The sequence below is a fragment of the Dufourea novaeangliae genome, unplaced genomic scaffold, assembly GCF_001272555.1.
Source record: "Dufourea novaeangliae isolate 0120121106 unplaced genomic scaffold, ASM127255v1 scaffold63, whole genome shotgun sequence".
Taxonomy (NCBI): Eukaryota; Metazoa; Arthropoda; class Insecta; order Hymenoptera; family Halictidae; genus Dufourea; species Dufourea novaeangliae.
This window is the reverse complement of record NW_015373939.1, coordinates 430,730-457,471: the sequence shown is the minus strand read 5'-3', so window position 1 is coordinate 457,471 and position 26,742 is coordinate 430,730. Positions and strand designations below refer to the sequence as shown.

General features: G+C 36.5%; 1 protein-coding gene across 1 annotated transcript in view; it reads right to left on the bottom strand.

The window, feature by feature from the left end:
- LOC107185630 overlaps positions 1–26,742 on the bottom strand; it is a 57,995-nt gene that overhangs the window by 27,463 nt on the left and 3,790 nt on the right. The window contains exons 2-3 of the mRNA XM_015573360.1: positions 12,592–12,716; positions 7,956–8,163 (exon numbers count right to left, since the gene is read on the bottom strand). Coding sequence (XP_015428846.1) covers positions 7,956–8,163; positions 12,592–12,716 — 333 coding nt within the window. The remainder of the gene's footprint in view (positions 1–7,955; positions 8,164–12,591; positions 12,717–26,742) is intronic.

The window sequence follows — 26,742 nt, the reverse complement described above, 5'->3', positions numbered from 1 at the left end:
TTCGTACAATGCATATTTTAGAAGTTATTCAGGGTGAACAAGTTGTGTGGATCACACTCCTGTGTATACATATATGAAATTTATAAAATTACGACAGTAGAATATTAAAATATTGCCTACATTATGCCTACGTATTTTTGTTTAGCTACATTCGCGAAATGGATCACTATGCGCTGCGCGGGTCTTTGGTTAACTGTGCTCCTTTGAGCGCTGTGTTTTCGAACCACGACCCAAAAAGTTACAGTAGGCGATCGTTTATTGCAGCCTTCGGGGCTGTAGAGGGCCAGAATTTCAGGAATACTGCAATAAGGAAGCTCCAATCACCCGCGCGTTCTCCCCTCCATTCGGCCCTTCAGTTGTGCGACGCACCTACATGTAGGGTGGGCTGGATATACGCATTTTACGATCATCTTCATTATCTTCGTTATTTTTGGAGATATCAGAAAAGTTTATTCACAGAAGTTGTTTAGTATGGAAAGGGCTATTAATTTGCAGTAACAATTTTTTCGTTTGTCGAGGATATCCTGAGTTTTCAAGATTAAATATATTTCGTTTTTAATGATACTGCAATATTGTGGAATAAAAATATTTTTTATCGTAAGTGTATTCTTCTAAACATTCTGCGTAATAAAATGTTAAGGTAATATGTGAAAAAAATGAATAATTCGTGAGACATTTTATATACAAAATGTAACAAACTGTTAATTTTTTCTCGACCTATAACAAAATTATTTCTGCTATGTTATAGTCCCTCTGATACCAGGTAAGTTTTGTAAATAAAATTTGTTTATACCTGTAGAAACAATGAAGATAATTGAGGTGATCAAAGTTACTGGACCATTGTTTATAATGCATGTATAATTGAACAGCAGTTTCATTTATTCTTCTTTATTGAAAACAATGTAATCAATAATATGAATATTTGAATTTCTTTTAATTGTGACATACAAAATGATTAACAACTACATTTGCTTATTAGTTATCTTATTTATGTATAAAAGTGTAGAAAAAGACAAGTTAGTGATTGCAACAAAATACAGTAAGAAGCAAAACTGAACCAATGTGACTACTTTGCCAGGAAAATAAGTTATTCATTTAGATACTACTAATATGGAGTAACAGAAAAGCTCAACCTGTATATGTATAATTGTACACCCATTTCAGTTTAATAGACAATTAATGTTTTAACTTCATTACATGGAGTTTATTAGGTATAATATTTTACTTCTGATTCATAATCAGTCATTATAACATACTCAATGTTAAATTTTCATAATACCTTTAAGATATTCAATCCTATTGTTCTATGATTTTATTATTAAGAACCTTCTGTTAATATTTTGAAGTAGAGATCAATGGACAAAGAATTAAACATTCACCAATACTTTTTTTTACATATATTGAGAAGTGTCTTGGAAGTAAAATATTATAAGTAACAAATTTAAGAGAATATATTGAAAACATTAATTGTTTCTTAAGCGGAAATAGTTGTACAATTATATACAGGTTGAGATTTTTAATTATTTCGTTGTATTGTATTATTTGTAGTTTGTTAGAAAACGTAGGAACCAGTCGCTTTGACTGCTTTAACCCCTTGCCATACTTTGACAAGTCTGACTCGTGATGAGAACTTTGAGCCAAACCTGAATATCACGAGTCAGGCTCGTGGTCTAATTTCATGTCAAACGTGAATATTATGAGTCTGACTCGTATTCAAAAGTTCCAACCAAACATAAATGTCACGAGTCGACCTCGTGACTTCGCAGGTAGTCGCAAGATATCATGTTTCAAGTTCCGACACTCTGTCTCCGCCACTTTGGCTCCTTTCCCGACTATTCGGGCGCATCGCTTGGGCCCGAATTCTTCAGAGTTAAATGGTATGGCAAGGGGTTAACAATTTCAGTGTTATAGCGGCTGTATACAAAATTTAACAAAAGCTTGATGTTAGAACACGATAACAAAGAGCCACTTCTTTTAGTAATTTAACTGTGCAATCACCTGATACAATAGACATTCGTTTATTACCGGCCCTTTTATTGTAGCATGGGAACGCCCTTCGCTCACACGTATTTCTCACACACGTGCGCGCATCCCACTCTGTCGTCTAGCACGCCCAGGACGGAATATATACGGTGTCGCGTTTCACTCGTATATTTCACTACAGAAAGCGAATAAGTTTATATAATATTGTTTTAATAAAATGTTTCAATGCTTTTAGATGTTTTTAGTTATAATCAACTACATTTCGTATTATGCTTAAGGGGGAGACTCGATGCACGAGAGAGAAATTCGATTTCGTAGAATCCAACTTCTGCCTCGATAATTGCACAAATGAAGTTTTCACGGGTAAACTTCACTACAGGGTGGTCCGGTCCTTAGAAACACCAAAAAACACCAAACGTTGAAAGCATTAGAATTTTAGAAATTCTGTGATTGTGATAGACGCCGATAAAGCACATAAGATGGCTGCTCAAGTCACATTTTGTCAAATATCTCACGATTTAGTTGTTTTCTCGTCAATAGCTGACCCGATCACCCTATACACCACTCGTGGAAGGCGTAAGTTGGATTCTACGATTTGACGCGTCCAGACTCAGGAATATACAGTGGTATAGTTTTAAGGATTCTCCGCTAGAGGCGCTTATGGTATATGTCAGTCACTTTGGCTATGCTACCACTGAGCATGGATAAAACAGAGGGAATTGATACATGTAACCTCGCAACACGTGCTGGATCGTATCGAGTGTTTTGTTACGCTGTTGCCACATGTTCCTATTAGTGCCATTACAATTCTGCCCATCAGGAGAATGATGGAATACCTATGGCTACGGCCTAGGCCTACGGCCCGTGGCGAGATTTCGATTCTCGCCGAACGTAGGAAAAGAATGGCACGACCGAAAGAGATTTGAGAATAAAACAATACATACTTACGTATTAATGTGTCCAACGATAAACCTTTTCTATTCGTACTAGCAATAATGCTTATTTTTTTAAGCAATGGAATTACATGCGAAATACTAGAAATGGTATTCCGGAGAAACAAATTGTAAAAATGACGCAACATATATTCCGGGTATTCTATATACAAAAACATGGAATACTATGCAAATCTGCTGTTTGAAATGATATTTATTTATCTTTTATTGACATAATTGATGAGGGTATTATAGGCGTACACATATATTTCGTAAAAAGAACGCAAAAAGAATATTGAATGGACAAATTTATTCGTTGAGAATTTATTCAACGAATAAAGATACTTTTTTTATTCGAAGAGCGTTTTGCTATTTAGCTATTTTTTTGTGCAAAATAGTTCGGAAGGTCATTAGAAATGAAATGTATATGTTGAAAACTCGTGAAATGTTGTCGGGAACATTGTTAGAAAAATTTGAAAGTTTGTGAAAAACATGCTTCATTATTTGTAGGTACTGCCGTTAAATGTCGTATTATCAAGCTGTCCCAATTATCGATTATGTGTTTTCGTTAGCGTCCGATTGTTTACATCAGCGCTTCGATCGATTCGGAGTTGGTCCCAAAGGAGTCTTCCCCCGTAATTCATATTGAATATAAGTAGTTATGTAAGCAGATAAATTTATAACAAAGTATGTTTTGGGCATAACCTCTTTGGGCATAAGAATATTAAATGTTTTTACGGTGGTTGATCATAGTAATTGAAAAGCTGCAAAAAATACAAAATTCATACATATGGAGTTTATAAATGAGATTAATACCTATTTAAAAAAAAATGTGTTTTCCTAGGGCGTGATACTGCAAAATTTATTACACTAGTACAAAGTAAAACTGAACCAATAATACTGTTTCATATATGTAATATTTATAGGAATAATCATTTATATAAAACAGTATTATTGGTTCAGTTTCACTTTTTACTATTGTATTAAATTTTGCATAATCACGCCCTAGGAAAACACATCTTTTTAATAGGTATTAATCTCATTTATAAACTCTATATATATGAATTTTGAATTTTTTGCAATTTTTCAATTACTATGATCAACCACCTTGAAGACATTTAATATTCTTGTGCCCAAAGAGGTTATGCCCAACACAGACTTTGTTATAAATTTATTTGCTTACATAACTACTTATATTCAATATGAATTAAGCATAATAAGAAATGTAGTTGATTAGAACGGAAAACATCTAAAAGCATTGAAACTTTTTATTAAAACAATATTATATACACTTATTCACTTTCTGTAGTGAAATATACGAATGAAACGCGACACCGTATGTATTCCGCTCTGGGCGTGTTAGACGACAGAGTGGGGTGCACGCACGTGTGTGAGAAATACGTGTGAGCGAAGGGCGTTCCTATACGACAATAAAAGGGCCGGCAATAAACGAATGTCTACTGTATCAGGTGATTACACTCATTGTTATCACGGTCTACGATGAAGCTTTCGTTAAATTTTGTATACAGCCGCTATAACACTGAAATTGTTAAAGCAGTCAAAGCGACTGGTTCCTACATTTATTTACAAACCGAACCAACAAGAATTTAAAAAAAAAAGAACGAGAAATGTCAGGTGCAAAGATAAGTAATCTACCATTAATCAACGAAATTTTAATGTTTGTTTTAACGAAAATATGAGATGATTGCGTAACAACAATCATTAGTGTGAATCACTGTTCCACACTACCTTAACAAAGCATACAAACGAGTAATTATATTTTTAAAACAAAGGTTTAATTTATTACGAAACCAAGATGAAAATGTAGAATACAGTTTATTTATACAAATATGGAGCTTAGTTTTGGAGGAAATCGACGTTGAAAATGTATTTTATATGCAAGTATTTGTGTTTACAGTACGTAACCATACTTATCACAATAAGTACATCTCTAGAACATACTACAGTAAGTAATAAAAATACACGTCATTCAAATCCAGTTTAATTTCACGTGTGTGCACAATGTTTTCAAAGCCAATTTATTAAAAAAACGCAGCCCCATATAAAAACGTACATATTATTCTACATTTTCTATTGTTCTTGAGCCATTTCTTTAACAATTGATCCTTTCGGTACGGAGCAGCTTAATGCACAAACACCATGTATCATTGAAGCAAAAGTAGAAATAATGTTGTGCTATAGATTTTATTGCGCGGTTTTCATTTTTGTGGTGCCTCACTATTTATGGTATAAAAACTACATTTATTATCTAATATCAATGAACGTTCAACTCTAACTGCATGTACATACGCCAATAAGGTATGACGAACTTATTTTTCAGAGCGCTTACAAACGCCGCACAGTGGGGTATTTTACCCGAAAAGCTGGCCAAAACCCCAAATTTTATCTTTGTTCAAAATGAATGAAACTTTGTCCCTATGTTGCCAAGAATAAATAAAAGTAAACTGCTATCTTGGTTTTTCGAAAACATCAGTATTTAGCAACAAATTGAGGCTTGAATGTTAACAATTTTTGTGCTCGAAGAAAATGCCAAGAAACCTATATTAAGAAAGTGATTTCTTACAAGTGTTAAGGAAGTGCAATAACAACAAATGTAGCATATAGAGGAAGATATGTAGAGTCATTTTGCACCTTTTTTCCTTCACTTTTTTGTGTGGTTTTGATAAAATAACAATTTGAAAACAGTGTTTTCTTTTTCATAAAATCAAGTATAAAATATTGAATTACTTTTTTGCACCCCAAAGCACCCCTTTACTTTGGATATATTTTTATCCTTGGACATTGCTTTATATACTTCTTGAAAAATTACGTGCTAAGAGTTGCTAAAACTACAGTTCTGTTCATAAGTATCGCCTCACATGTGTACTCCTGAAAAATTATTGAGATACAATGTTCCATAACTTTGTTAATATTCGTCAGAATTTGTTTAAATGGAAGGCAAATTAAAACTTGAACCTTCTACTTTTGAAATCTTTTGTTCGATTTTATTTAACTCGGTGGCCAAGAGGTAAAATCTTCCCTTATGAAGAGGGCCTTCAAATAGTAAAATGTTGTTCATATTTGAGAACGGATGTTTCTTATAGAAAACAGTGTTCGGAATTTTGGATGTATTTCAGAAATAATGATTCTATGCCTTCAAAACAAGCCAAACTGCATCCAAAACGGATGTTTTTTAACGAAGTTATAGTCATTTACAAAAACGCAGACCATTGAACGGTGCCATGCATGAAAGACTTCGTTCGAATAATTTCGTTAAAAAATATCCATTTTGGATGCAGTTTAGCTTGTTATGAAAGCAAAGGATCATACGATAGGCGTATATTGTACGGTTGATCTGATGATGGGGTAACTGAGGTGTGGATGATAAATCGATGAAGGACAGATATATCATAAGCAAGAAAAACTGTCTGATGAAGAATATTGCACAGCATTTTATGACGAAAAATAATTTTCCTATATATATTGCAAATAAAAAATATTCTTACAATATATATTATTTTATATATTATATACCATAAATCAGAATGTTTATGGTTGTAGATACAATCGACCCGCGTGCATCCATCTCTGTCAGTTGATTGTTAACCTATTGTAAATTTCGTCTGTCAATTCCTGACGATTGAAGTTTTAGTATGTTATTAACTTTATTAACAGTAGGGTTCGTTGATGACCTTCTATTATATGTATATATTGTACCATATGTATATGTATACATATCTTACCGTACATAAACATTTGAAAAATATAGGTTTCCTTTGAAGGGCTGTATCTTTGTTAAACGACATAGTTCTTCGCTGAGATTTCATCTATTTTAAATACAAACGATCGTACTTTCCGGTGGTATATTTCAAAATTGCAAAAAAATATTGTTTGCACTCCGTAGCACTTGACGAACATCAAGGAAAAATACAGTTTGGCACACTCCTATCGAAGGGTGAATTTTACCCTCTAGACAACCATTTTGATAAAATTTATTCAAAGAATCAAAAATTAGAAAGTTCAAACTTTAAAATGGTTTTTGTTTCATCAACATTGGATGAATAGTAAGAAAGTTATGAGATTTTGAAGATTGAGTAAATTTTAAAATACTCGTAGTTTTGGCCAGCTTTTCGGGTCAAATATCCCACTGTGCGCTTATAGGCCATAATGAGCTATATTATTTATTCCCTGAGCGCTTATAAGCGCCCATACTACTCAAAGAGTTAAGAGTCATCTGTGTTTCGGCTGTACCGTTTTTACCGTCTCTTATGTATATGTATACAAGGTGTTAATAAAAATTGTAGGATACTTTCATAGGGTGGGTTCTATAAGCCATACTAAGACGAAAATCAAGAATGACGAAATTACATCTGAGGCTTTCGTTTTCAAGTTATTTTAGTTGTTGAAAATATGAGCAAAATACGCGTGAAATAAGTCTGGCATGGTCGATTACACTACTTACAACAGTCGATTCTCAGCTTATATACGAAATCGATTAATGACATATTGTTAGTTAAATTTATGAATTAAATAAAATCCGATGAATGAAACAAACTCGTGAAACAATTGAAGACCGCGCCTCACAAGTAAAATAACCCACCGTGTCAGACGTATTATATCTATTACGCAACTCGGAAATGAAGCCTCGAATGCAATTTCATCATTCTTGATTTTCGCCTTAGTTTCACATATGGGATCCACGCTGTGAAAGTGTCCTACAATTTTATTAACATTCTGTATAATGCTGTATATTAGTTCGTTCTATAGAATAAAATTAAAAGTTTAATGCAGTATAATGTAGTGATCGATCTTATCTTTGATATACTAAATAAACGAATAAACTTAATAAAGGATACAAAATATTGCCTAAATCTCCGTTCTGCAAATTAGCACATAAAAACAAAAACACAAATTTGCAGAAGCATCCACAGTCTAGTTACTAAACGCTTATTTTCATTCCATATTTTTTTCCTTCTATCGATGAGCGCTTTAAAAAATGGTGTTTTACGCGGAACTAAAGATACTCGTTGGAAAACTTACTCAGCCAATTGAGCTGGTCGTTGTGTTCCAACTTGTTCTTGAAACTATCGACCTGCCGCTTGAGTTCCCGAAGAGTGAAGGATGGCGACGCGCACAGAGCTTCTTGCTGCTCCCGAAGTTGCCGTTCCAAGGCCGCCACACGTCTCTCGAGAGCCCACAGCACTTCCGCCTCGATTACCCGCGAGGAGGCCGGATGCGCCCCGACGATCTTCAAGACAGGAGACATACGTTTTACTGATACACTCGATACCTCTCCGTACACGGAGTACATCGTAAGCGTGAAGAACGATCTGCAGAAGTTATGAAATTTTGTGGTTTTGAGTAGTTGTAAATGGCAATCGAGGGTTAAAAATGAGTCGAGGTGCGTCTTATCTACGCACTATTTTGCATTTTCCCTAACAGTTCTTTATTTAGCACGAACTTACTACGTAGGTAGTATTGGTTCTGTAAGCACTTGTGAACAAGAATTCAGTAAAAATGTAGAACGGTTTTTAATTTGGACAAGTAAAGAAGATATCTGGCAGCAACGTGTGCACCATGGTTTGCCACCATAGTCCAGTCGAATTAGACTTCAAAACCCCCATTTCAACTCTAGTGTCGAGTTATGCAAGGAACTATTTTTTTCGGCTGACATTCGCTCTAAGCAGTGAAGTCACCCCTTAAATTTTTCCGAGTTTTCCGTTTTTTAGTATATCTTGTTAGCCGTAAGATATAGGAACAAAGTTTTATTAAGAAATGTAAATGATATTGAAAGACCTATTAAACTGCAAAAGAAAGAAATATATATCAGTATACGTATATTAAGCTGCGTACTGACTTGAGCATTTTTACGCGCACGAACGTTAAAACATATTTGTACGCGCATATTTGCGCTCCAGGTATTCGCGAAAACCGTAGTGAGCAAGTTGAAATCAGAATGTATATTGTAATGTACACAATCATTTAAAAAAAGAAAAACCGACATAATTTAAAAGGTGATTTCACCTCCTTAGAGTGAATGTCACCCGAAATTAAATAGTTCTTTGCATAACTCGATACAATCTACAATTCTACAAAGTTTCATTAAAATCTAAATCTGCATATCGGGAAACCTTCCTTGTCAGCGGGCGTGTGCTCGGGATATAAGTAAGAAAAATCTGTAAAACTGTAGGAGGAAATTTCAAACATATATGTACATATGTACATACTACGGGATTTTCAAAGAAATGCTCGTCACTTTTCGACGGTATGTAAATTTGAAAAGTTATGAAACAATTTTTTGACGTAAATAAATTGTATTTTGGACAATTTGTTAGCACCATATGATTGTACATGAAAAACGACGAAACTCGCCCATTAAAAGTTATTTTCTATCTTTTACGATTAACAAAATATACTAAAAAAACGGGTGGTTCCCCCCCTTAAAGTGAAAGTCAGCCGAAAAGAAAAATTGTTCTTTGTACAATTCGATACCCTTTACAATCAAATTATATTACATTAAAATTAGAATGTGTGGGTTGGGAAACCTTCTTTGTTAGAGATGGCGTGAACTGCTACTTGTAAATCACTCGTGATTCGATCACGTTCGTTCCCAATCACGATGATTTTTCACAATGATTCGTGATTTTTCGTGATCGTTTCTGATTGGTGGAGAAACCTAACAGTTCTTTATACGCGACACAGAATCTGTATATTTTATATTAACGACATCAAAACAAAATTCGAGTTATATATTGTAAAATGAAGGAATAATTAGACACAATGAAGAATAATGAATAAATTAATGATTATAAATTATAATCTACATGTTACCTAGCAAATCATTCTTTTAGAATTTCTTGTTTCTTGTACTGATTTTTACAAACACAAATAGTAATGTAATTCATCGTAAAATCATATTGAATACGTTTTTCTGTTTGAAGATAAAAAATCGCAATCACGGTCGTGAATGAAGTTAAATCAAGACCGTGATCGTGATTCGACGATCACTGTGATAAATCACCGTTAGTGATTTTGCACGCCATCTCTATTCTTTGTACACTATAGAGGGGGGAATAACTTATCTGTGATTTTGATAGATTCGATGAAGTTTGACGGAAAATATATTCTTTTTAATAAGAAACAAAATTATGTGTGACAAAAGTGTATGGATAATATTTAGACTTTAGCAAAATTAGAAACAATATCAACGATACCCTGCTATTAATATAAAAACAACATAACGTGATTAAATCAGAAAACAGATTGTATGTCTATTATTATCAAATATTCATTTGCATTTATAAATTTTTCGGTTTTTAAATTTCATTTTAAATCTGTTCAAGGTAGACGAGAAAAAACATTGTATAGAATGTGTTTGAAACATTAGTGGTCCACAACTTACAATGAAGCTAGAGCAATTATGAATATTTCAGGATCTGAAACTTCTGTGCCTCGTTAACTGAAACATTATTTTACAATGTAATGCGGTTTTAACTTCTTCAAAGCAAAAGAGCAGTTTCTGGTTAATTGGAATTTTCTTTATGTTCGAAAAAATAGAAAGTTTGCTATTTATTTAAAACTTGTTCAATGAAAGTTGCATGGTTAGGCCAAGTTTTATAACTGTTTTCTTAGAACAAAAAAGATTAATATGATTAATGATATAATTAAAATATTTAAAAAAATATTCTTTTTGAATATGACGGAAAAAGTGACGATATTTCAGGTTTGACGTTGTATTCCTTTTTACCTACATATACAAGAAAAGGCCAGGAAAACTTTAACTCAAAAGTCGGAAAGTTGACTAAATTATGAAAATTTAATTAATGATACACTTTGGACAGGTCACAACATTCATAACTTTAAATGTCATTCTTTCATACTAAAGTACTACAGAGCCTTCGCTTTTTTATACTTCCTTGCAATCCGTATTCTTCAAAATTTTGTAGAAAAATTTTACAACAAAAGTTACGGGGTAGTGCGTTTGGGTATGAAAAGAAGTTAGAGATACGAAGATTAAGTCTAGAAGTAAGAGACAAGATGTAAAGGAATTGTAATTCTTAGGGGAACAATAAATTCATATGTATAAATAGTATTTAAATAAAACTATACTTATATAGGTTACAGTATTCTTTATTATTAATACAAAAGATGAAAAGTGCTCAGGGTTTTTCGTTTTGTATATTTTCAATGTCACAATATGAATTTTTAAATTTTATGTTTTCTATATTGCAAATCGTAATTAAACTTCTAATGTACTGACAGATGATTGGATGAAAGTTATCCGAATGAAGAATACACACAATACTGCTTTGACTAATGCCCGAACCACGCGAAATTTGAGGTGTTCTGATATGTGAATTATGGGCAACTGCTGCTAAGGTAGAAGTACGGCATCCTTGATCATTTAAAACTGCTAAAACTGCCATGTTCTTGGAGCTTTTTACTAAACCTTAAAAAGGTAGATCGTGATGGCTGATTTCGATCAGGATACTTAGTTGGTATAATATCCTAGCTCTCGTAGCATTTTCATCACACGTACCACAAACAATTATCGTATCGTACTTTTTTTTGGTTATTGAACATCTTACTTTTACGTTTACTGAGTTACTAAACAGCTACTAAATTCAGCTACATCTCATATTGATGACGTTTAACATGTAACAAAGAACGAGTTTACAAACATGACTTGCCGTCGTAAACGAAGTCGTGTTCTCACGTTAACTGAGCATTATGGAATATTTCCTAGTATACGATTACGAATTTGAGAATATCTCAGTAATTATTCATTTTAAGCCCTCCTTGGTATAATACTTCTTTACGCAGAATTTGACGCTTCATCCGAATTATGGACAAAATATTGGGCATTCCATTTAAAAAACTCAAGGTGACCCTCGTATATTAAACATATTATAGTGAATCTTGCGAGTTTCAATTAAAAGTGCTTTTATGTGTTTCATTTTCAGTATGAAAGAATAAATATTAACAAATGTAGTAGTACAGTTCATACAAAATGTATAGATATTTTTCAATAATAAATGAAAAGTCGGCAATATAATACAGACGAAAAGTCAATGATAAAATAATAATAAAGATGAAAAATTGTCGCCAACGAAAAGTTTTGAAAAACGATTACGTCTAACATTAAGTGTCATTGTTTGAGTAAAATGTACCGTCTCCTCGAACGGTGCGATGTGTCAGGATGACTACCCCGCGCAAACAATATGAATAACATAGGATGACTCCAAATCACTGACGTGTCATACACCCCTCCTTTTTACGGAAGACCAATGGCCCAGAACCAGGCCCAGACTATATATATTACCTTAGAACACTACACCAGCAGTTATTTAAGTTACCGAATCTCTCAGCACGCGCCTTCTATCAGTCAGTTCTTGTAAAATACAATTTGAGGATTGTACTTGTTTTCCGACCAATTAGTTGTATCTCAACAATTTATCTCGTGTTACTGTTTGGAAGTAAATATTAGAAAACGGACATCTCCACCTAATTATTTATTCAACCCAACCACGTAACAACGGCGTTTATGCGCCGAATAGAGTTTCGAGAGGACACTAGACTGCATAATTTAATGAGAACGTCATAAAATATTTTAAGGACACGGTAATGAATCAGATAAAATAGTAGAGACGGCTGCGTACGATAGCTGGATTGTTACCTGGAGAACATAGGGTGTGTCGGATGTGTTCGCCGGCAAATTAGTTGAAATGTTCAAGAGTTTTTCCCCCTTGCAAAGCTTCACGATGTCCAGAGGACCAGCCTCTGCCGCATTTCTAAAGAGTTCTGTAACAGAAATTGCAATTTATACGCATTATCAGAAAAACTTCACACCATTAGGTATATTTAACGCGGTTTTTGTGGACACTAAATGACCGTTCGAACATATTCGGGTCATATACAGGGTGTAACAAAAATGTTGCAGGTCCGTGAAATGGGTCACTTGGCACTCGTGAGGCGATTTGAAACAAGTTTTTCGTTAGCAAAAATATTATCCGAAGCTTTGTTAACCAGATAGCATACATCCAAAGGACGTCCGTTTCATGCCCGGTTTATATCCGAATGTCCTACGTTAAATTTCAAACATCCTTACGATGTTAGTAAGACTTAAATTTCAGATGTTCTAGAACCGTCTGTCCCGACAGTCCCACAGATGTTCTCAAGATTTGAATTTCGCATGTTCTGGGAATGTCCTTTCCTTACGTTTTACGAATGTTCGTAGGATTTAAATAATGGATGGTTTCGTTTTGTAATTTTGGCTCAATTTCATTCAGTGCAAGATGATGGATCCCTATGGGCAAGGTGTCATTCTTTAGAGAATCAATAGAGAAGTGTAACGACACTAGTGATTTTGTGCGGAAACCTCAGGAAATTTGAAAAAACATTTTTTTTCTTAAACTATCTAACCAACATAGAATCAGTATTTTGCTTTGAAAATAAAAATAAACACAGATCATAACCCCCAGACCTATGCTTTCATTTTAATTGTTTATAGGAAATTTAACCTTTTATTTATTAACAGGAACTAGTATTTTACATTTTGAGATCGAGTCGGGTCGGGAGAAGTTTGGCGAGATCCGCCGGGATCCCAACAGATGTCGGGTCCCCATGTAATATCTTAGGGTCTCGAACCACATTTTCGAGAACTTATCTATCTAACGGCAAAAAATTAAACTATACTTAACTATACTATACTTTATTTATTTTACTTAATAAAAACATAACGTACGAACAAATGTGTACTAAAGATTTTAAAAAAAGCAAAAATAAAACAGTTTCATCGTTGGTCATTAAATTATCTAGGCGGCGGAATATTTTTATACCCTGATAAAGATCAGACCTTGTGTAACTGACATGAATTTTACCGTATGACACTTATGCTCGATATGCTTACGGGATGGTCCCCTTACGACGTAAAGCTTACGTAGTACAGTTGACTAACTATTTTAACGGGATGAAATCCCACACTAACAGTGAAGTGGAGGAGACAGGACTACTATACGCAAGTACACAAGTTTTGGTCTGTCAAGGAAATTGATGGATAACTTAAGTACGTACAGACAATGCTGTATTAGCTACAGAATTACTAAGTTGATATAAACAATAATCAGTCGGCTAAGTTAAAGGCGAAGTCAGAAAACGCCCCTATAACGTCGTAGCACCTTTCAGATGCCATAGAATTTGACATTACAAGTGTCGAATAAAGTGGAAATCGATTTTCCCTCCATCACTGTTACACTACCGATCTTAATCGGCTAAAAGTCGTGAATTTGAGTACAATGCTATGTGAAGATACAAGAAATTTATAATATCTGTATTATAAAATATTTCTAAATCTTCCTTAACGAATGTATTCCTTTATTTTATTTTGAATTGCGTCATAACATTTATGCTGGTAGGTAAAGTATAATATAATGGTACTATAGTATTTTTTAGTTCTTGTTTATAATATGCGGTTATATTAAACGTATACTTGTTAGTTAGGCGGCAGATCTAGGGGATTTTTCCATTCCGGGATGGTGGAAGAATGTTCAGATGGATCCGACATCTAAGAAGCATGTTTTAGTCGATCAGAGAAGTGTGGGAGCCCCGAAAATCACACCCTCTCGCTTCCACGTGGTGCCGCCTGGGATCCTGTCTGGAGATTCGACTCTGGACAGGATGCGAAAGAGAAGCTGACCTTCAGTTTTGTTTAAACAGGTGTAAAAATGATGTTTTGTACCAGGGAAGCAGAAGGTGTTGTGAATAATCATATAAGAACAAATGTAAAGTCTCAGCATCAAGAAGTGAGGATCAAAAACATCGGATAAGAGGAGAGAAGCAATCAAGGATAGATGGTGCTGGAGGAGGGACGGAAGAACATTGGATATAAACAAGCAGGTGAAGAGAATGCGGGAAAAAACGGGAATAGAAGACAGGATAAGAAATAATCACGTATATTTTTAATTATATTATATATATTTAGATAAGTAGTATAACGGTGTGGATCCGACCTCGGAAGAGGGGGATACGTCGGGATACGAATTGTTTAACGCGATTTTGACTAAAGTCATGAAACATGAAACGGAAAAGTATATATTTTTTCACTTAACTACAAGACAATTTCTTCTAAATGCATCGCTAATGGACATTTTATTAATGTTACTTTTTACATGTTCTTGTTTTATTCGTTTTTATATCTTGCCTTAGATTTGTATATTTGTAACAGATAAATGCAGAATAGATATAGTTTCATAAATAGTTTATCGAATCTACAGGTGGGAGAATGTATACACCGCTTTTATTAACATTTGCATATTTACAATTTATATGGGAGTATGAATAGTTTTACTGCCTATTGTAAGAATCTTAATACGCACGAACAATTACTTTCTGGCAATTGGTAAATTTTTACATATGAATTTACTTACACGTTATTTACTTACAAAAATTTTATTTATTACGAGTAATTAAATAATGAACGTATGTTAATATTCAGCTACGTGTCTCTCAAATTAAGTAAAATAGAGAAGTTTTATTTTCTTGAAAATTAGTGTCAAAGAATGCAGCAACTGGTCAGATTAGTTTCGTAAATAAATCGAAACCTTGTATCGGCACACTATTTTTTAGGCTATCAAATATCACACGGAGTCTTTTAGGAAATAGTAAAATCTTTTACACAAATTCAATGAAATACTTTCAGGTACCTAGTTTAGGGCTATGAAATTAGAATGTTCAAGAAGGGATAAAGAAGTTTCATATTTGCAATTATTTTGTGAATGAATAATAAATAACTGTCTTAGGGATTTATACCGGAGAGCTAAATCTTTAAAAGGAACATGTTGCTTAAACAAATTAATTAAAAATGATATTTATTTGGGGAATATGAAAATCATAAATAAACGAGAGCGGTAGAGCGAGCCGCGGTATCGGTGCTTTCCGTTGGTGCCGACGGGTGCCGAAGATGGCCGGAGCGGGCGACGGGAGAGACCGAGAGCGGTAGAGCGAGCCGCGGTATCGGTGTTCTCCGTCGGCCCAACCCGCTAGTGACGTTGCGTCACACAGTTTATTAACCTAGCCGTGTACGCCGTGTATCATGGCCGTACCTGGCTGTACCATCCGATGTTTGGGTCGTTCAAGGAGGAAGGTCGTTCAAGCCGGCAAAAACAACTCAAGTCGAACAAACTTAACAAAGAAACCAGCTGTTGCGTAATAACCTACGTACGCCCAATACATCACGGCGTTAGCTTCCTCACTTTCTCGTGAGCCGTCGCGGAGGGTGGGCCCGCGTCTCATACTCGTCCTTTCTCTTGTTACTAACCCATTGTGTGTTGCAGGCATTCGACAACCAGTTAATTTATTTACTGTGCATATTGTTGTGTCCCCTCTCTTGTTACTAATCCCTTGTATGTTACAGATGTTCGAGAACCATTGGCTTCGATATTTATCTTCTTATGTACTGTGATTCATTTACTGTTATTTCTATACTGTGATTTATTTACTGTGCATATAGTTGTGTCCACTCTCTTGTTACTAATCCCTTGTATGTTACAGATGTTCGAGAATTATTGGCTTCGATATTTATCTTCTTATGTACTGTGATTTATTTACTGTGATTTATTTATTGTGATTTATTTACTGTGATTTCTATACTGAGATTTATTTACTGTGCATATTATGTAGTCTATGTGTATTGTATAATGAAAAATATTTTTCCAATCAGTTATTCCATCGGAAGAAGACATCGATCAACGTCTACATCCTCAAAGCGTCTACCACTGCGTTAAGTTACTGTAAGGTAAACTTAAATCATAATTCGATATTCATTGTTATATTCATATTCATCATCACATCGTTTATTATTAATTTTAGTCTATCTATTAATAGACTTAAATTGTGATCAGCCATTGTGCATACCAAGTTATTATTAATTCATTTTGCTCGTTGATTTCTCTACACAGACTTGGGGTATGGGCAGTGGGTCTGTACCTATTATGGTACGGGCAGTGGGCCTGTGCACTAAGACTGTTTGCCGATCCCTCTGGTTTCTATTGAGAAGCCAGATATCGGACGTGTTTAGTCTTTGCCTGGTAAGTAGGATTTGGAGTAAAGGCTCGTGCGCGCCTGGGTACAACGTACCCGCCTACGGAGTAGTCGGGAGTCTGCTCCGTAAAAGGACTCTGTTTTACAGGGGATCTCGCTTGCACTACCATACTTGGTCATGACCTGTGCTCGGGTCTGGTACGTAGGTGACCAGCCCAAAGGGCCTGGAAAGTGAGAGATGGATTCGGGTTTGCGAGGTTGCGCCCGTCTTTCCTATTTTCTTAAACCAGGTTCTGGCGACAACACTTTCATCGCGATACTTGTTCATACTGTAGTTTAACGTGGTTCATCGTAGAATTAATTTTTGGCTTGGTATATTAGGTGCGTAAACGAAATGATCGATGGAACTTTTTCCATTCCGTCTATCTCTTTCGTTTGAGTATTAGCGACTACATTGCGTTAAATTTGTTATTTTGTATTACTAGCATTAATTCGTATTAATTAGAATATTAAGATAATATTAGTTCTAAGCTGAAGAACGAAGACAACCGACGAGGGAACTTAGTTTTTTATAGGTTTAGGCTCAAGAAAGAAGTCATCCGCCGAGGGATTTTAGTACCGATAGTATTATATAGTTAAGATTTAAGTTATTTATAAGGTTTATTGTGAAAGGTGGGTAGATGTAGAACTTGTGATTCCATCTACCTGCCTTGGGCCTCCACTCGCAGCAACCTCCTCGTGGTGAGGCCTGGGCAATCGGTATTGTCATCGGCAAAGTACTGTAAACTGAAGACAATATCGGGCTAATGGCTGCGAACTTCCAATCTATTTCATAAAACCACGTTCTATATTACATCGAACTAGGATTATTTTAGAAATCGATATGAGATTTTAAGTGTAAAAATGTCTAGTACTTTGAATGTTTTAGAAAATTATTCGAGATAAAGATGTATGGAACTACTGAAAATTACTTTAGATTCCTTTTCCTTATTCTGTAAATTCTTTGATTGGAATGTGAATGCTGCTGAAAGTATGAACATTTTCACAGGACAATGATATGAATGGAACTTTAAAACTTTTTTAAGTGTTACAGTGATATTTCGATATATTCCATAATGTCAATAATATTGATTTCCCGACAACATCCATAATTATTACAAATGTCTATATAACGAAGGCTTCCAATAAACCTTCGAATGACTTTGGCCAGCCAGGCCAGCTCGAATAAACGCGCTGCGTTTTGTAGCCAATGCTACCGCGGGAAAACGGCTGGTAAACTCGCGCTCTGATTGGTCGGGGGTTTTCGTTAATATCTCGGTAACGAAGCCTCAGATTACATTATTGCTAAAGAAAAACTTGCTCGAATTCACCCCCCGAGTGCGTCATTTCCGGGTCGGACAACATTTTTGTTACACCCTGTAATTTGCTACTGCTTACCATTCAGAAATTTAGAATTCAACAAATAGTTTTTGAAATTTTACCTTTCAAAAAAAATTTTACGTTTTCGTTCATATAGCAAAAGATCCAAGGAGTTCCAAAAAAAACCATCTACACCGCGTTAATCCCTAAAGTTTCTACTTTAAGACTCTGTAAAAATATTCAGCGTTAATCTGTTTAAGTCTTCTGTTAGGTATGTGTGAGGTGGTTTGTGCAATCTCACAATTTGGGTGGTTAAGGGAGCGTATGAAGTGTCTAATGGAGTGATCAAACATAGTATCTTGTGCTGTTGGAATGCCCGTCAGAGTGAGTGTGTCCGTATTTCGTATGTATCATTCTGAGTTCGTGGCTATTAGTTGAGGCTATTTTGTTACAGTAGAAAGGCATCGCTAAAAATTGTAATGTAAATGTATTTCTTCCCCCTCAAGGTGTCATTATGTAGAATTAAGTTTAGCAGCAACGAAAGTGATAATCAATATGAAAAATTGGCTCAGACAACAAAATAAAAAATGTTTTACCGTTAGCATCAAAAAGCCAAAAGAGCGATGGGACAGGTGTATAACTGTAGGGGGCGATTATGTCGAAAAATAGATAAATTATGAGATTTGGTGAATAAACTGTTTCAAAATAACAGTCGTTTGTCTCTTCACTTATTGAATGACCCACAATTTACTCAACGAAAGACGAACACTATGAACCACGAATGACCAGAATGTACCGTCTACGCGAAAGGATCATCTTGAACGGTGCGCACGGAGCTCTAATGATTCCTGTCGTTCGTACCATAAGCCAATTGCGTACGAACGGCGCGAATTAAAAGACTACGGTACCAAACGCGGCACAACGTGGAAACACGAGTGCACGGTCTATAGGGGGAACACGAGTTTAAAGCGGGCTCAAGCCCACGCATGCATCTGAATGGGGGCCGTTAATTAAACTGAAATTGTTCATACCGTTGCAGGAACAATATTTATAACGCAGTCGCGCTCCTGAGATCGTCGGTAACGTAACGAGAGGATTCGTATGGAGGAAGACTGCATTTAATTAATCTCGTCCGCAATATTTCATCAATTATCCGCAACAGACACAGACTATGAATATCAAAACGCTCGCACCATCCGCTTCGTTTCCGAGACTAATGGCCGACTAGCCCGTTATCGTGGAGACCTTGCTTTCTCTACCCCACCCTGTCCTATCCCCGCTGTTCCCCCTTCGCCTCCTTTTCCGATAATTAACCGGGATTGTTCCTCTGTGCGTAATCCAGGGTGAGTCTCGTAACATGACGAGTTTAAATAACTCGTAAGTTATTTGTTTAAGGTCCATGAAACTCCTGATGTACTGACCGGTGTACCGCTGAAAGTTATCCGAATTAAGAATACGCACAACGCTGCTTTGACTAATCTGCCATGTACTCATACGTGGATAATGGACAACAGCTGCTAAGGTAGAAGTACGACATCCTTCATCATTTACAATTTTATGACAGTTACGTTTCTATACATTAAAACTGCCATGTTCTTACAGACCTTTACTAAGCCTTACAAAGGTAAAATGAGATGGCTAATTTCGATCAGGATACTTAGTTTGGTATAATATCTTAGCTCTCGTAGCATTTTTATCACATGCACCATAAACAATTATCATATAGCACATTTCTTTGTTACTGAACATGTTACTCTTACAATTACTGAACTATTAAACAGCTACTACAAGCTAAATCTCATATTGATGATGTATAGTGATTAGTGATTAGTAGCACATTGTCTCCCGGGAGAGGGGAATGCCGGTATCTTCCTCGGAGGCCACGAGCCTGGCGTTAAAGTGTCTGCCCTACGCAAAGACAATCCAGTCTAGGGGTGACATTACCCGGGGTAATTATGTCACCCGGCGTTTCCACGCTTCCCAACTTCATAAGGCCCGGGCCACTTGGAGGGTTCAGGTGCACTTTGCTCTCGAAGTCGGTGAATCACTAGGATTGTCCCTGTCAGTACGTATTGTTTGTAGCTAGTTGGAGTAAGACCTTGGGGCAACCGATCCTTCGTCTCCTAAAGGTGAGTACCAGCTCACTCTTGTCTTCACCCACAGGCCAAGCCTGTACAAATGGGAGTATCTTCGAACGTATCAACATCAGCTAGAGAGAGCTATATCGCCTACTGCAATCCCCTTGATGTGGCCTGCCTATGTCCCGATTGTTTCAGGAACTAAACTAACCCCCCCTCCACTGTTTCCTTTGTTCAAGTTACCACCCCTTGATGATTAGGAGGGAAGGCCGGCGTTCCTGATAGGTAGATGAAGGTGCCATGCTAACCGATCTCTTCTCTCTTTGAGAGTTGGGACCGGGTTCGCACTACGTGTCGACTCCTGGGACAGCAAAGGATCCAGTCCCGGATCCTCCGCGGGAGGTTTTGAATTTAGTCTCGTTATAGCGGAGTGTAAAGTGTACCCCTTGGTACCATTTAAGTTTCACAAATCAAAATTTTCAAAGAGTGTACCGTTAAGTCATTATTCAAGGTGATCAAGTTAGCTGAGACAACCTGTATGAAACATTGTTGCTTTTTGTGCGAATGGGACTGTCGTACCGAATCAAATCATTATAATATTAAAACGTGGGAAGCAAGATAAACCTACAACCCAGGAGAGAAAAACATAAGACATAATAGTTTCGTCAACAAAAACAATACAGATGTATCTGCTGCCACTGCATCTTAAACTAGGAATCATGAAGAATTGTGTGAAAGGAATGAACCACAATGGAACCGCATTCAAATGTTTACAACTAAAATTCCCAATCTGAGGCAAAAATAAAAGAAGGAGGAAAAATGAGGATATACTCCGCTATTATAAATACGAATGTATCTGTACAATCTCACCGAGATATTATCGATACTGAAGGAATATCAATCTATGTTCCTGGAAAAAGGTATATGTTTCATAGTTCCTGCCTCTGTCGACAAGAACAAATTCAAAGGAAAAAGTGAAACGTGGTTGGAGCATGAAATCCCTCGGAATTATCCGCAATCCTCGCGACATCTCGCCGACGCGACGTGCCTGTACGCGATGAGCGATGCGTTGCAGGCGTGCCGATGATTCACCAAAAACGGTGACTGTAACGCTTTTGCTCCGGGAACGGGTCACACCTGGTACCACCTCGTCCGACATTACAGAGTTCGCTTGCCTCCTCCCTCCTATTCCAAACGCCCCCACCCAACCTCCTGAGCGATAGTGGAAATCAAAGTGGTCTTCCTACCTTCTATGCTGGCTCGTCCGCATACACGAGTTAACACGTGGCGGCGCATCGGTCGCATAAGCGACAGGTCTTGGCGATTGGTTTTACGGACGACGCGTTCGTCCTGGCTCACACGACGCGCGGGTCCGTACGAAACGAGATAAGTGTGGTGGCACATATACAGAGCCGAAAAAAGGGGGAGTGCTATCTTCCGACCGTCCATTGGCTCTAATAGGATAATGAAACGTGAATCATGGATGTACGGCGGACGATTATATTTTTATTGTGACCCACGCTCAATTTATTCATTATTTTGTTGAGGCCAATATCATTGGTACGAGGTGTAGGAAGCCATTGCGGTCGAAAAGCATCGCTCGAGAGTTCCTACGGGTGCTCCCCGTACTATTATTGCTTTTTATTATACGCCTAGCTGAATTAGAAAATAAACGTGTGCAGATGGATTGACCACATCCTCGATACCGGGCCGACTCCGGTAATAACGATATAATTATCGTCGATAACTACAAAATTATGAGGCAACGCCACCCAAGCTATTGCCAGTTTCATTCATTTTTTTTTTATTGTTTAAAGAAAGGGATTATTCTCGAATTCAATGATATAACTACATTCAATATTAAATCAAACACAATATTTCAAATTATATGGTTTTTATATTTATAATAATTTCCGAGATATTTGACGGAATACTAAACAAAAGTACTTATGAAATATTTTCATGGGAACTACAATTTCACAGAGTTGTAATAAAATTGTCGATTGTCAATTCTGTTGTGAGTTCACGGTTGCTACGGGGCCGAAGATTTTGAGCCATAAATAACCGAAAATTCTGCTCCAGCCTCTAGAAGGGTGGTCGGCCAGGGCCAAGCAGCGTCAACTCACACGTGTCGGTAAAATTTTTTCCCTGCTCCTCGAGGAAAACAATGTACATTGTACTTTCCAACTCGAAGCAACGGGTACGTTGGTGGTCCTCTTTATTTCGGACATTCTCAAGCCGATGCACGTGATGTCTGTTTCCTATCTCGAAGCAGTAGGTACCCTGGCAATAAATTAACGGGCTACGCGCCTTGGTGACACTGTGCGACGGTTCTTCCCTTGCACTTCTGCAAAGCACGTGTTATCCTAGAACCGTTGGTTTCTTTTTACCTAAATCTTGTCGTGGTGGGAGTGAACTCACAATGTAACGATGGGAAACTACTTGGGGGTAGAGGAAGCCCTTTCGGAAAAATTCTGTCAGTCGGTTAGCAATCGGGCGACGGAGATGTTCAGTTCACGGGAATATTACGCAATGCTCTGGTGGTACGTACAGAATCACGGCGATGTGGGTGCTGCTGTGCAAGTGTTTGGCTACGTAAAACATCTGATAAATTGAAAACACTCGGCCCTTTCCGGGGCCACGCATTTTCCTAACGTAGGAACAACACGTTGGATTAAAAATACATTAAGTGATTGTGTCGGGTGATCAGTGTTAGTGGTCGTGCAGTGAAGTGAGTACGTATTCGGTGGAATAACCAGGACACACTTGACGTTACAACCCTTAACTTCGGCTGGTGAGGTATACCTGCGATCACCTGCGTACTGGGCGATAGTCTGCCATGAACCGTTTCGGCCGTCGATGACCAGGATCGGTTCAGTGGCCTAGTGACACATCTCTTTAAATAACAAACGGCAGATGATAAAAAGTATGATTTTATTTGTTACGTCTTTTTTATTTGCTATTATACGCAGTTTTCTGCGTTGCATGCTGACCTACTTGTTTGGAGCTTCGTAGTACAAGCGTAGCGCGTAGCCACCGCTAGCGCGGGAACTCGGCTGGCAAACTCGCGCTCTGATTGGTCGCGGTTTTTCGTTAATATCTCGGTAACGAAGCCTCAGATTACATTGTTGATAAGGAAAAAGTTGTTCCAATTCACCCCCCGAGTGCCCCATTTCCGGGTTCGAGGACATTTTTACAAGTTTGTCTCATACGTTTTCTGATATAATCAATAGTTTAGAAGATAATCGAAAGAATCTGCTTTTATGAGTATTTAATTATTTTAATGTTTAAGAGCCTGGGGGCACGTTTTTCCATTACCCTATCGCGTTCAAATTACACAGATTATGTTTTTATTAATTGGAGCTATTCTGCGGGGTACCGCGAAAAAATTCAAAAGTCGAAAATAAAAGCCACCCAAGTGTACACTTTTCATAAATAGTAATAGTGTCATAAACAGTAGAATATTCCGCACACACGAGACCTATTCGTCAAAAGTACTGCCGCACCGAAAGGGTTAAGAAACTTGTTACTACATATTGTGCAACAGAATTTATTAGTTTTGGTAAATTATAACTCGCGACTTGTAAAATTTCCAGCTCCAAAAAGCAACCTGATTACTAATAACACTTGAAAATAAAAGTTCAAAAATATAATTTTGAGGAAACTGATGCTATTTCTCGAAACAAGAGAGGACCCTACGTGAAGAAAACAAACGAGAATTGTATCGAATTCTTTACCAGCGGTCTTCAGTGATTCTCAATTTGCAAAAGAAGGGCTGTGGGAATGGTCATACTCGTTACTGACAAGATAGATAGAAAAACTGCGTTCAATCCTGCTGCCTCCGACGTCTATCGAACACTCGAGGTCGAAGTAAAGGATGTTCGCAGGACGCTCTGATTGATTTGCAGGCGGGATGACACGAAGATGGCCTCACCTCCCTAATCGATATATTTGTACCTGAACAGCTGGTTCATTGTACCCCAGGTAAACTCACGAATACACGGACAACGTGTACAGCTTGTTCAGATCTGGAAAAATGGCAGTTTCTAAACAGGAATAAGGTAAATGTCCCAGTGGTTGGACACGTCCTGGTGATTGGACACTATGTATCGTGAATTATCCTTAGATGTTTCTTATCATAAATCATATAAAAATATTCGCAAAAGCGCGATGTATTATTTAAAAAAAAAATTATCATATAGCAATCATGAACTTGAGGTGACATGAATGCCTTCGTAAATGTTTCGAACTGTTTAAAATCTCCAGAATTGATACCACCTTTGTTTTAATTAAACCTTTTTCTTTTAATGTCGAAATTATCGAGTTTAGTTACTGGTACATGAGAATACTAATTGCGTAGTCGTTGGACGCTTGTATATATACAGCATCTAACTATTATATTACAGTATGTATTTTTTTATTTTTTTATATTATCAACAATATTTAATTTTGGAAGCCCATAGCTTTTTTTACATATTTCATCATAAATATCATATTATTTTGACACAACCATAACCTAAGCGATTCGCGTACTGAATATTCATTAAAAATCACCTTTTTATTTTATTTCTTTTGTTACGGAAATTTTTTTAACAATAAGACTTTCAAGAAGAAGAATTATAGGGACGTATTAAAAAAGAAAAACTAGAAGAGAACAAAAAAATAAAAATTTGCTGCCAAGAAAGTTGCAAAAAGTTTTTAAAAGAGTCATAAACCAAACAAGGAACAATGATCATTTTGTTAATTTTGTTCAACTTTGTTTTATTTTCGTTAATTTTAATTTTGTTTTATTTAAAATATATATTTTCTATAAAACGTTTATAATAAACCAAAGTTAAATCCACTATGTTTGTTTTTAATGTACAATTTCCTAAATGTATGAAGATAAATATTTGAAAGCTTTTACCAAATTTATAATATACACACAAGCACCACGCACGCACAATCGGTTCTTTTTAGAGCCACTATATGTACAAAATCCGACCGAACAACCTTATCGTGGTGTACATTGGTTAACGCTAATGCCGGCGGCAGCAAGCAACATTTGTTTGAACAATATTTTTGTACAACAAATACCTGACGAGTTATTTGAAGTCGTCACGTTAAAAAACTCACCCTGTAGAACCGCTCAAAAGTATTTTCCTTGCTTGTTTAACAAGAAATGAAGTTGGATTTAAAAAAATACATTATATATACTTCTAAGGTATGAAGCTTTAATGTAATCGTAGAACAACAATAATACTGGACTACGTTACCTGTTGACTTAGGTCCTGATGTAAACTATGCATATTGGAATAGAATCAATGTTCTAATTACAATCATATATTTAACATGATCGATTTACTACATTTAATATTTTACTTATCTTATGTTAATGTGAAAATTAACATTTTTTATTTATTTAGTTACTCGAATGTATTAAAAAGCTTCACTGTTGTTTACATGGTGTCAATAAAAATATGGGACACTTTCACAGTGTGGATTCTATACGCCAATCGTAAATGAAATGAATGACGAAATTGCGCGTAAAATATGTTTGGCGCGAAGAGTTATTGTAATTGAGATACGCGCTTTTTAACTGTTTCACGAGTTGGTTTCATTCATTTCATTTTATTTAATTTTGTAGGCATCGGCACGTGGCTTTGCTGTGCCGACGGTGGCTTGTGTGTGTGTGTGTGTGTGTGTGTGTGTGTGTGTGTGTGTGTGTGTGTGTGTGTGTGTGTGTGTGTTTCTCGCCATTTTATCATGGAAATACCGTAAAGGCTCCGCGAGAGTTTGAAACTCGGGACTGGTTTAAAACAAATCTATTTTTTGCCCGAAGTCCGAGCTTCGGACTTTCCATAAATGAAGTGCTTGACGGAGGTTCCATTGCCTGCCCCCATCCTCCCTCCATTCTGCCCCCTCCCAGTGGTGGAAATAAAATAGAAACTGTCACGTGAAACTTCGTATCCAACTCTCATAGAGCCGTTACTATATTCGTAAACTTGCACTCACGACTCATGACGTCCTACACGTGAATATGTGACGTATTAATGTTACACAGATCTTTTGATCATCCAACAAACAATCGCGTGTGTGTACTGCATTGAAGCTGAATAGGCGGGATCGTAATCAGATGAACGCCTGGAAAGAAAATCGTCTGAACGTTTCCCGGAACGGTATGGCCGTTTGAAGCACTAATTACGTAGTATTATATGCATCGAGCGCGTCCAATTTGTACAAAGGAGCATGCAAATCCCAGGAACGTGCAACTGCTATGTATATACATGGGTTGTAGTTTCCCGTTTATCGTGGCTTCTCGACTGAAAGCCTCCATCATTCTCTCTCTCTCTCTCTCTCTCTCTCTCTCTCTC